The 13531-nt window shown below is 26.2% G+C and overlaps 1 protein-coding gene across 2 annotated transcripts; it reads left to right on the top strand.

Moving 5' to 3' along the window:
• Positions 1-58: 58 nt before the first annotated feature.
• Positions 59-13393, top strand: LOC126899531 (junctophilin-1-like). Of its 2 annotated transcripts, none has more exons than XR_007702615.1 (10): positions 59-330; positions 1001-1212; positions 2145-2461; positions 2731-2895; positions 3802-4136; positions 5281-5399; positions 7037-7734; positions 7796-8185; positions 11361-11496; positions 11564-11702. XR_007702615.1 is itself a non-coding variant. In XM_050674530.1 (10 exons), the coding sequence occupies exons 1-10, from the start codon at positions 59-61 to the stop codon at positions 12368-12370; spliced, it is 2799 nt and encodes a 932-aa protein (XP_050530487.1). In that variant the 3' UTR covers positions 12371-13393. The 2 variants fall into 2 exon arrangements, 1 of the variants encoding a protein (XP_050530487.1); XM_050674530.1 differs by lacking the exon at positions 11361-11496 and adding an exon at positions 12281-13393 and having other exon boundaries at positions 11564-11764.
• Positions 13394-13531: the final 138 nt, after the last annotated feature.

The following is a 13531-nucleotide window of genomic DNA, read 5'->3' as shown; positions in this document are numbered from 1 at the left end:
ACCACATACGAGTGTATGGGCAATCGGTGATGAACCGTCCACCCTGTTTGACGATATAATGCAAACAGGCATACCGATAACACCGACATTCGGCCAACAACACTCGAACAACTCGCCAGCTTCAACGGGTGCTACTGGCACAGCTATTACAAATAAAATACTAATTAATGGTGGCCGGTTTGATTTCGACGATGGTGGCACCTATTGCGGTGGATGGGAGGATGGGAAGGCTCATGGTCATGGTGTATGCACCGGGCCCAAAGGACAAGGAGCATACTCTGGATCGTGGCACTATGGATTCGAAGTGTCGGGCGTTTATATGTGGCCAAGGTTAGTATAAATATGTATTATATAAATTTGATATTCTAATAACTATATATATATATATATATATATGTATAAATATATTACACATATAGAATATTAAACTCCAAAACTATATGATAGTGTTTGAAAAACGTTCTAAGTTTTAGTATAAAGAAAATGATTTAATATTTTTTAAAAAAACTGCCATAAAACATTGTTTTTAGGAAACAATTTTAGGAGTTCAACAGTTGTTATAATTTTTTTTCAATTATTTGAACAACCGATTTACAAATAGTTTCAATATAAATTACAAATATAAATGCTTTTTGTTTTTTTTGTTTCATCATACTATTATTTACTTGATTATATTTATCTTTTCTAAATAGCTATTTATTATTATGTTTGGAAAAAAAATTCCGGGTTCATTAGTTGGGAAACGTTCGTAAATCAGTTTAAAAAAATGAAATCTTTTCAATATTTTGTTAAGATTTTCGAGTTATTGATCATCTATCCAAATATTCAAACAACTAATGATATTTAAATTTTTAAATAGTTTTTGAAATATTTGTACTTTTTTACTTCTAGCAAACATCTACGTACTGAAAAGCTTAAATGTTTTTTTCGAAGACCATCAAAACAGTTTTTTTTTGTAATATTAGGTTTAACATTTAAATTTTTTACGTGAACTATTTAGTGGTAATACATACGAAGGCCAATGGCAGAACGGTAAGAGACACGGACTTGGTGTGGAATCTAGAGGGCGGTGGCTGTACAGAGGAGAATGGACTCAAGGTTTTAAAGGTCGGTATGGCGTAAGACAATCAGCTACAACAAATGCCAAGTATGAAGGTACTTGGGCAAATGGTTTGCAAGATGGCTACGGATCTGAGACGTATGCTGACGGTGGTATGTAAATGTACATAATAAGTTTTTTTTCACAAAATAGCTAGTTTTACGTACTGAATAGTTTTAATTTTTCTTATTAACTATTTTTATTACTAATTATTCAGTTAAAGAGTATTGATGCTATTATTAGTGTCAATGCCATATATCTACATTTTTGACATTTTTCAAGAGAACACAAAAATCTGTTTACTTATTATTTCTAATTGAATAAATTCTTATAGTTATTAAATTTTTTTTTTATTTTAGCCTTATCTTTAAAATATTATTAAAACATTTAATTTAAGGGAAATTGTATTAAGTAACTATTAAAACTGAAGCATTGTATTATGAAAACAAAATAAAATATTTTATTATGAATGTGTTTAAGCATTTCAACATTAAGGGTATCGTTTAGATTAATCGTTTATACTATTTAATTAAATCATTCTATTGTTTTAAATAATTTTGTTTTAAATCGAGGAAAATATTCATAAAATTTATCAAAGATTTAATCGTATTAGCTATACTTAAAATCGGTTTAAATTTAAATTAAAGATATCATAAAATTCGATGGGGTTATTTTATTGGTTTAAGAAATGTTTTTGCTTAGTAAATATGAGCAATTATTATGTATACTTAACCTTATAATGATCTCTTCTATTAATTTCTTTATATTCAAAACTTTTTTTTTTATACTTTATAGCTTATGATACTCTAAAAATAACTATTTTAATGATAGTTAATAACCTGTTATATGGATGTTCTAGTAATAAAAAATTACATAATATGATTTTAAATTAAAACGTTTGTATTTACGTACTATTTTTTTAATAAGGCAATTGGTTTATTTGTTTCAAAATATTGTAACAACCATAGATTCATCAAAAAAATACATTTGCATCAAAGTTAAAAATCATATTTTATACAAAGACTTAGTATGTTTATTTATTTAGGAACGTTTCAAGGCCAATGGATGCGAGGTATGCGTCATGGTTATGGTGTTCGAACCAGTGCACCATTTGGTATGGCTTCCCATAGTAAGCCAAATAAATCTGACATAAGGAATTCGTTATCGTCATTAGGCAGTGAAGATGTGCAAAAAATTGGTAGCATATCAGATGATCCGGGAATTGGAAGTGAAGGGCGTGACAAAAAATTAGATGATACAAGAGGAGGCTTTGTATTGAAAGCTAATAGCGACGAACAACCCAACAAAAAAAAGACAGTCGTTTCTAAGTCAACACATAGTTTAAAGAGAACTTTCATGTCTGTAAGTGATTACTGCTATGTTTAAACTATTAAAATAACAATAAATTATTTATATATTGATTAATTTTATCCATTATTATCACAATAAAACTTGACTTAATGTACAAAATAAAAATTACTATGTATTGGTTATAAGCTAGACTAATGAAAAAATTAACTAAAGAGTCTCAATAAATTACATAGATCTATAACTTTTAATATCAATTTGGGAGTATTATAGATTTCATTTAATATTATACTATGAAAATGATGTTGATAAAATATTCTTAGGGTTTTAAAATGAGAAAACAGAGAAGTACAGGCGAGTTGGACAAACGAGTGGCCGGAAGTATCAGAAGTACAGCATCATGTACGTCCTGGATTAGCACTGGATCATCCCAGTCGGGTATGGGTGAATCCTACAACACTGATTCAAATGCGAGTTTTATTGTTGAGGTAAGTTTCTTCTAGTCAGTGTAATCTTTATTTTTAATTATTTTACACGTACAATTCTCTATATTATGATACATCTGGTGTAAAAGAAGATGGAGAATTAATATTAATCAGCACAAAGGAATCAAATCGAGGCACTTGTGCACTAAGATACAATACACTTATTATGTAACACGATATAATCGTCTACTAATTTTTTTTGGTCCAATGACATTAGGTCTTCTTTTTTAGTCTACGTTGTTGAAGTTATTCATAGTATTTAATCGACACTATAATGGTTACATTTTGTCAATTTATTTCTAATATTTATCAAAATCAATAAATGTTTACTATAATTTATTAAAATAACTCAAATACAGGCTTCTGGTATTATTTCTAGTTATATCGACTGTTTCTTGAACATTAATATCAATGGAGTTAGGTAGATGAATATGACGAACATTTTTATAATAAATATTTATTTATTATAAATTATTTAATGTTGCACATTTAGTAACACGAAAACAGCATTGGTATATAAGTTCATTATTTCTATTTGTTCGTATTTGATAGTTATTTAAATATTTGGATACTAGTAAAATCTTGTGGTTGTCAGATGAAATAACGTTTGGTTTATTCATAGTTAGTTAATAAACAAGAAACTGATATTAAAAATTGAATTAAATTAATAATATTATTATTTAACATTATAAGGTAGTATATACCACAAATCGTTTAAAAGCAGATTTTTTTTGTTGAATAAATATTTTAATAAATTGACCTTATAAGTAGATATTATTATAAAGTAAACGTTTTGTAGTAGACATTTAACCATTTACTACATACCAGTTTAACATTAATATTTATTTAAATAATTGTGGATAACTTATTTGGGTACTAAATAAAATTTACTTTTTCAATTTAACTTAGGACGAACATATGGATGTCAACACTACTGAAACTTATATTGGTGAATGGAAAAATGACAAAAGATCTGGTTTTGGAGTGGCTGAAAGAACAGATGGTCTTAAATATGAAGGCGAATGGTTTGGAAATAAGAAATATGGTTACGGTGTTACAACATTTAAAGATGGTACAAAAGAAGAGGGCAAGTACAAAAACAATGTGCTGATAACATCGCAGAAGAAAAAGCATTTGTTCCTAATCAGATCAGCAAAATTCAAGGAGCGAATAGAAGCAGCAGTAAATGCGGCACATAGAGCTTCTAAAATAGCTCTACAAAAAGCCGACATAGCCATTTCACGGTAAATTCACATTATGAAATAGAAAGAACATAAAATAATTGGCTCTAGAACATTAAAACATTCTTTGTTTTTAATTAAACATATGATAATTCTATTAAAAATGAAGCTAAAATGTACATTATGTTAGTAAATTACTATCAAAAGTTATTCCAAAATCAATCGTGTTTTCGGCAATTTTTTTAAATTTCAGAATATAATTGTTAATTACGAGATTTCTTAAAATGTCAGTTAATTGGTTTTAATATTCATAGGCGTTGATTTTTCATCAGTATTTATTAATATTATTTAATTCATTTGTAATGTCCTCTCTGAAAAGCTATGCTTGCCTTAAAGATGACGCGAATACCTATAAATAGTTCAGCGCAACAAAATCGAACTCCAATACATACGCACCAAAACACCACCTGTTCTCGACTAAGCTAAACAAGCTTATATAAAGTATCACGAAAAATTAAAAACAATAAATATTTTTATAAGTTTGATTTAAATACTAAATTATTAATTTTTTCATCAATTTGCTACTTCATTAGCAAAAAATATCAATAAAGAAACAAATGATAAACAATAGTTTTTCATTATGAAATATACTCATTAAAGACCACTAACGTTCAATTTGAAGACGGCCAAGAGTTTTATTTAAATAGAAATCAATTCTTTGAATTTCTCAGAAGCTTACGAGCGTTTTAAAACTACAAAATTAATAATACCTCATATAATTTTTTATATTTAATATCCCTTACAGGATTCAGATTATTAGTTAAAAATATTTCAATATTATCATAGAGTTTTTATGATTTTCTTTTCTTACTAGTTGAGCTATTTTTTTTAAATAACTTGAATCATCTATTGAAACATCATTATTTTGATCAAATACACCGTATAGTTACTATTTTATTTTTAGAAGAACATGTACAAGAAGTGTTTATAAAATACAACGTTTACACTTCTCAAATTTCCTCATTATTAACGATAACAAGTTTCTGTTGATAATATAGTTGTGTTAAAAAAAAATCGGGTTACATTTTTACACAACTATATTTGTTTTAATTTTATAACTTGAAATACAATGTTTTCTAAAAGATAAATTTTGTTATTAATGATTCAATTTCGTAAAACTAAATTCTTGCCTGTTGTTATTTTTTAGAATGGCTACTGCTCGTGGAAAAGCTGAGTTATCTGACATTGCGGCTGATCATGCGAGAGAAGATTACGAAATTGCCAAACTTACAGCCAAACAGTTTGCACCTGATTTTATACAACCTGGTTAGTAGAATTTGTGCTGTAACTCAAAAATATAAGATATGATGCAGGGAATTTAGATTGGTGGAGACTCTTATGATATTCTAATCTGTTTTTTATACGAGTTAATTTTTACATCAATGTTAGTGTTCTAAGGGTTTATTTACTAACACAATCTCAAAGGAAAGAAATTTTACCATATATATGTATGTACAGAATAATCGATCTATCATAAATCGTTCGTCTACTCGCAAAATAAATACAATATTGGAAAAACAATTTTCGTTTTCTTTTAGTTACATATAATTTTTATTGATCAGCTAATAATTACTTTTATGAAACATTCTTTATAATAATAATAATATATACTAAGAGGGATTCACATAACGAAAAATAAAAATAATATTAATCATTATTTTACTGATTTCTTTTAGTTCAATGTCGTCTTTATTTTTAAAGCATTAAGATTTTTTTTTATCTATCCCTTATATGATTTATTATGATGTGTATATGATTAGTTTAATATGACCTAGTAATGTTTCAATACATTAGTTATTATTAATATACAATGTGATCGATACATCAACAATCATTCGATTACTCGCAAAATAAATACAATAATGGAAATAAAATTTGATTACGTATACTTATTGATTCATCAGCTAAAAATTATTTTTTAAAATTATCCTTTAAAACTTATAGGGGTGTCAATTTTAATTTTTTATAGGGGAACACATAATTAACCAGTTTTTTTAATAGATAATGATCTAATTGAGAAAATTACTGGTCCATAACAACTTTTGAACCAATATTTCAGAATTAACAATTTAAAGTATAGACTAGGAGGTAAAAAGTAAGTGCTGCTATTTTTATTACTAGTCATTTACCGACCTTACTCTTTGACCCAGTCTAGGTTTAAAAATGAGAATAACTTCCAAAATACTGGTCCAAAAGTCAACTAGTCATTTTCTTAATTACTTAATTTTCTATTTAATAAACTAATTAAATATGTTTACCTTGTATACAGAGCAATCACCAAACGTAAAATAACAGTTGCTCTCCTCTATATATATATATATACAAAATGTTTTACCAAAAGTATTTATTTTAATTTTACTCTTTATAGTAAGATATTTATCTAGTACTTTTGCTTACCTTTGAGTAAGTCTTCTTAAAAAAAATATATTCTTTTTTTTCTATAGAATATTTTTTTTCACGCTGATAATGTTGATAAAAGAAGTGATCGTTGAGAGTCTATGTGCATGTGTATGAGAATTAATGTTGACCCGTCTTTTTATACTTTTTTAAAATGAATTACGGGATCAATATCATTAGCGTTTCCAGATGCTTATTGTTCATATATTCTTTAATTGTGATCAAAGTTTACAATATTTGTTTTTAATATGCAATAATTTGAGTAATAATACTATTACATAATTTTTTTTTTCATTATAATATTACTATCATAACAGTGTTTTAATAATCTATATAAAGTGTAATTATTTTTCGTAATTAACAAAAACCTTATTGAACCTTGTTTTCTACTACACGATTTTTATTGTACATTAACATTGGTTATTTGATATTTTATACCTACAATGCAATATTAATATTGTAAAACATTTGAGACTTAAAGTAAACTATTAAACGGTGTATTATAGGACTAGAGAAAACAAGACTTCGAGAGTTATTGAAACAAAGATTGTCAATGGACAAGTCGTTAGACATGTCACTTGAACAAGAAATGTCAATACCAACCGTCGAAAAAAACAGCGTTTCGTTTGGTGGTAATTTTTCTTCAGCTCGATCATCTTCGTTTGATTCTACAAATAAAGATATTATGGGTGGACAGCCATCTGAGTCTCAATTTAAACCCAGGTCACATTATGCACAACCTTACTACCAGTCAACGATCAATCAGACTGGTGTGTCGTCGTCTGCCAATAATCAGACTATCATTAGTAATTCCATTAAACCTCCACCATTATCTCCACGCAATAGTTTAGCTGATACAAGTCGCGTTCCTAATAATACTTTGTCCGTTTCCAACAATATTAATTTCAACAACAATAGTAGTGGACCCTATGGGACAGGTAAACAACCAGCACCACCCCCATCCATAACGCCTTTAAGTCAAAACGGTGGTGAAAGTGGTAATCAAAATCATGCTTATGGCTCCGGTAGGAGACAATCCGTTCATCAATCCATGTATATACAAAATGATGATGGAAACGGTGGGTATATGAACAATGGAATGCCTCAAGATCGTGGTCGGCCTGGACTTAGTGATGAATCGGATTCTTCACTAAAACGCAACAAGAATTATGTTAACAGAGAATCGCTTTATAGTTTCCAACAAGTAAATAATTTTTTTTTTTTTATTTAAAATTCATTAAATTTTTTCAACTTTTATTATTTAGGCGATGAGTGATCATTTTGATCACTACAAAAGACCACCCAGCCGTGATAGCAGTGTAGATAGGTATAGCCGAGCTGCAAGTAGACTGAGCGGTGAGTCGAGACAATCTTCTGTGGAAAAAACAAGAAGAGATCCAGATCACCCTGTAGTGAGTGGTGATGTAGGAAGAGCAGCAATAAGTAGCCTTGCATCGTCCAAATTGATTGGTGCGTCATCCGTTAAATCAGCTGCAACTTCAAATAGCGTTACGCGATCACCCCCACCGTTTGAAGAGATTATTCTCAGACAACGAAATCTCGGACAAGAAATTGTTCCATCACCTGTGGGGCAACCTAAACGTACTGAGTCATTATATGTGAATCCAAATGCTCGGAAAGATCCTAAACTCAGGGTAAGTACAGACGAAAGCGCAATACCCAATTCGTTTATGTATCATTAATATTTTTTCATCATTCAATCGCATGCAGTTTTATTGCTTTTGATTCAATTTATGTGCATGTTTTTTTTTTGTCCTATCTAATAATTTATTATAATTTTTATCTTAACAGCATTTTGTTGTTAAGTTTCAATTTGGTTTAATTCTGGTAGATACAAACGAAATCTATTATAATTACACCACAACGATTATCGATATCTAAAACCATACATTGCTTAAATATTTTATGTTTATATTTTTCATAATTATAATTTTATTGTAATCGACGATACATTGAAGCTTACTAATAAGAATTATTATTTTTAAACTCAAAATTAAATAAATATACATATCAGATCTTAGTAATTTTATTAAAACGGACCAATAAATACTCAACCAAATTCAGATAAATAAAACAATATATTATATATTGTTCCATATCCTATTGTTAAACATATAATATTGCCTAACTTAAAATAATTATAATAAAATAATGAGTTTTACCTTATAATTAAATTAAATAAATATTACATGAATTAAGAATAAATTAGTTTTTAGAACAGAATTTGATTTCCTTCTTTTGAAATACAATGAATGACCACTAAAATTATTTATAAAACTTTTTTAGGGAGAACAACCTTTTCTTTTTAATTTGTAACAAATAATTTAGTTAATTTATAATTTTTATAACCCAGTAGTTATAATTCCCGTTATAATTTTCAATTTCTCTACTCAATAAGTTTTGTAATACACTTCGACATATGGTACGTAATAGTTAATTAATATGTTTCTAAATTCATCTAAAATTGCTATTGGAAAATAAGGCTATTAAATAGTTTATTATAATACAATTTTGTATCATGTATAATGTATATAAAATACTCTAAATATTTTAACAAAAAATGTATTTTGTAAGCTAAAATGTTTCACAATGTGTATGCTGATAATGTAATGTAATTTATATGTTTATTTTAATGAAATCTACTCACCTCATGCTTTTTGATGGTTTGAAAAATCAATTAGTTTAATTGCGTCGGCTTTAAAATATTCCAACTTAATACTGGCTGTTCAATTATGTTAAAAACCGTAACATTTATGTTTCTTGTGTAATTAATAAACACACAACTAAAAATATCTATATTTATTTTATACATATGTAGTCTTTTATTGCCGTATTGTATTATTATCTATTCGTGAATTATAAATATTTTAAACGTGTATTTTTTTTTTTATAATAGTATAAGTAAATATTTATAATAATATTATAAATATACTATACTAAATTATAAATACTGAAAATAAACAGGGTAAAATTAATACCTTCTAAGCATTACGTTTAAACTAAAATTAATTATCAGGAAAGTTTTTACATCCTATACTTTGGTACTTAGATTTTTCTTCGATGACTTCTTAAAATCAATAACAAAATTTTGTGATTGTATTATTTTGTACACTATTTTCTACATTTTCATCTAGAAATATAAATTTATAATACTTATTAAACAACTAAATAACTCTATAACGAAATCATTATTATGAGGTTTATGTCAAAATTCGGCTGTAATATGTAATATCTAAATACCCAGTACAGCCAAGACCAGCATATAGAGGATTATTTAGGATTACAATGTGACACTGACAAAAATTACTATCATAAAATATTTCGATGTGATTGAGATGAGAGAGAGTTTAAATTTCCTCTCATTTCGATATAAAAATGAAAATAAATTCTAAAATATTGGTCCAAAAGTTGTTATAAAATTTTATTGATAAGTTGAAAAAATATGGATCTAAAAGAAACCAATAAAAAAATTGTTAATATTTTTTTTATTTTTCGATTAATTAATGGTAAAAAAATTTAAATAATTTTAAGCAAAAAAGTAAAACAAATTTTCTGATTTCATAAATTGTATTTTTTGGAATAATTCAATCTAATAAATAATGGTATATAGAAGTCTAAATGAAATTTTTTATTTATTTAAATCAAATTTTCAATCACATGTAATCAATATAATAAATTTAATCTATCGATTAAATCATTGACAGTATAGTAGTCAATAATTTCGACACCCTTAAGATATTACACCACTAACTTGGTATGTATGTTTTTAACAAGTTTATTTAGCAAAAATTATATTTTTAATATTTTATAGTTGAAGATTATTTCACACATAATAAAATAAAATGAAACAAAATTTTACTTAAATGTTAAAATAGCATTATTATAATCATAAGTTTGTTCAAAGAATATCAATAAAATAATGGATTTATTGTATTTTATTTAAGTTACAGTTTTATTCGATATTAAATAATTGATTTAAGTTTACTAACATTTTGATCTGTTCTTGAGTTTTTATGGACTAATCTAATCTTCTTCTTCTTTTTCCTCGTCTTAACCAAATATGATAATTTAATTAAAAATTTATTGAGCAGAATTAGTATAAAACAAATATTAATCCTATTATATATTTAGGAGATTAAATTTTAAGTCTTAGTTATTATTTATACGTAATGACGTACTATCTTAACATAATTTAAATATTTGGTTTAAATAGGTTTAATAAGAAGAAAGACATTCGTGCACATCTAATAGTCCTTAATAACATTTTTATATAGTAAAGCAAATAAAATAGTACTAAAGTATGATATGGGGACACAGCCCCCATGATAATATTTATCTTAAAAGTTTTTCAATCCCTCCATGGCAAAATTATTTACTTGTCACTAATAATGAAATTTTATCAATTGTGGTTAATATTATTTAAAACTAAACAATAATAAAAAAAAATGTGTATACATATTTTGAGCAATGTTACCATCATCATTACTCAACACACACAAGTATATGTTAATATTTTTAATTTTTAAAGGGATCATTTTAATTTAAAAAATTGTTATGATGATCTTTTTGTTTCATGTGATAAATGAAAAATTAAAGTATAATAAATTTTGAACAATATATTAAATATAGTGTATTTATTTTATAACATATTAATAACAATTGTTATACATAGAATCATTGACAAATAATATTATAGAATAGTATAATATTACCTAAATTAATAATTAAAAATTGTATCATTTAAATTATTGTATTAATAAATATTAATAACACTAATATAAATAATGCTTAACAAAATTTTATTTAAAGAGAGCAATGCAATTTTAACACCTGATTACACAATAAAAAAAACGAATTTTTATGCACACATTTCATCTTGGTTTGTTCAATTGTTGCTTATGCTAATTACTAAAATGACTGTCTAAGTCCTGCTTAATGACATATGGTAAGCGGACAAAAAACATTTTGTATGAATGATAATGTCGTAAAAAATAATATGTCCATTTAAATAGGAAACTCCCACTCAAGTAATGTTGCAGCGCAAAAAAAGTCTGCCCGATGTTCAAGCGACTTCAAACGTTCCGGTTTCCATTTCCAGAGAAGAGGTTTCTGTTCTCAGCTCAGCAAGGCGCGAAGAAATCCGAAGAACTGAAGAAGAAAATGAACGACTTCGAGCCAACCCCTTACTTTATTTAGTCAGTCCACACATGAAGGTATGCACTGTGAATTACCAAAAATGCCACTCCTAATATTGTTTTTAAATATAATAAAAATGAAATATTCACTTATATTATTGAAATAAATATAAACTGAAATACATGAGATTCCCGTCATATTTTGTTGGTATTCATACAATTATAACTAGTTCAAGTCATAAACAAGGTGTAGTATATATTTCTCATTTACAAGAAAATTTGTTTAATGAAATTGAAGATTTATTAAATGAACATATAAATTATATGTTTTCAAGAATGTTTTGTTACATTTTTGACTTTATAAAACAATAATAGTTAAAATTAATAATCCACATTCTAATATTATAGAACAAATATATTAATGAATAATCAAAATATAAAGTATTAAAAAATCATAGCTCACAAATTTTAGTAGAAAAAATAATAAATAAAATAAAATGTTAAATATTTATAATTTAAGACTAAAATTAGGGATACTTTCCTCAGTAAAACACTCAAATAAAACTTAATATTACTCTTCTTTTTTTTTTTTAGGACTGGTTTACGAGACAACAGTTGGTTTTGGTCATATTGTTCGTTAATATTTCATTGGCATTGATGTTTTTCAAGCTTTTAACGTCCTAAATTGTATTCTATTAAATCAAAATATGACTACAATGATTAGTCAGTCACACGTGAAAATTGTATTTTGAACTCTTTTGTTTAGAGCTCAATATTTCCCTTTCTTTAGATTTACCAAAAAAATAAGAAAAACATGAATAATATAATAAAAAAAAAAAATGTAACTCATTTAGTTTAGAATGCTTAGACTTTATAAGTTGAATAAATAACTTCTTCTTAGAATCCATTTCATTTCTGTATACATCTAACTGTATTTAATAGACGAATGTACATTAATGCCGTTTTGCTAATTATCAAATTTACAACACATGTTTACCCATATTCTTTATTACTATTAAGTTAAAAATATTATTTATTATGTATATTGAATTAAAAAACAGTGTATTTATACAATTGTGTATTATAGTTAATTAATACAGAGTATTATTGCCTAATTTTTACCAAAACAGGGATAAAAAATAACGTGACAATGTTAAAACTCATTACGTGTAATAAACCGGATTATAAATTAGACTTGTAATTTCTTACAGTATGAGAAAATCATTTTCATTTTATATTTTTATTAGTAATTGATGTTAAATAAGTAATACTACTTTATAATTTGAACTATTGATGAATTGATCAATGATAATTAATTAAATATTTATTCCTACGCAAAACCGACGCGAGTCTAAAATGACCCAGGCGATTGCCTAAGACACCAATTGTGCCTATACTGTTGAAAGGCGTCATAACGTCTGTTTTTAAGTATAATAAAGGTACTCAAATAACAATTGGGCCTAGGGTATCTTTAGACCTCACGCCGGCTCTGTTTCTACTCTTATGTTACAATGCACGAAAATTGTTATTTTTATGAAAATATAACGTTTAAAGCACAAAATAATTTTATAATGTCATAATTACACTATTTCATTTGTACTTAAACTAAAGAGTTTATGTCGTTAGAATGTTATATTATATATATATATATATATATTTATGTATACAACTTATCAGAAGTCAATAAAATAGTAATGAAAAATAATACATTCTTATGCAATTTGTTTGTTTAAACCATACAGAAGTTTTTTCAATTATGCATGGTTAAATAAAATATTTAATAATTAACCATTTCGATGTATCCAAAAATAATACTTCAACACTAAACATTCAGGTCTAGGATTT

Source organism: Daktulosphaira vitifoliae, unplaced genomic scaffold (genome assembly GCF_025091365.1).
Source record: "Daktulosphaira vitifoliae isolate Bord-2020 unplaced genomic scaffold, ASM2509136v1 Scaffold_2, whole genome shotgun sequence".
Classification (NCBI taxonomy): domain Eukaryota; kingdom Metazoa; phylum Arthropoda; class Insecta; order Hemiptera; family Phylloxeridae; genus Daktulosphaira; species Daktulosphaira vitifoliae.
This window is presented reverse-complemented; position numbering and strand designations above follow the sequence as displayed.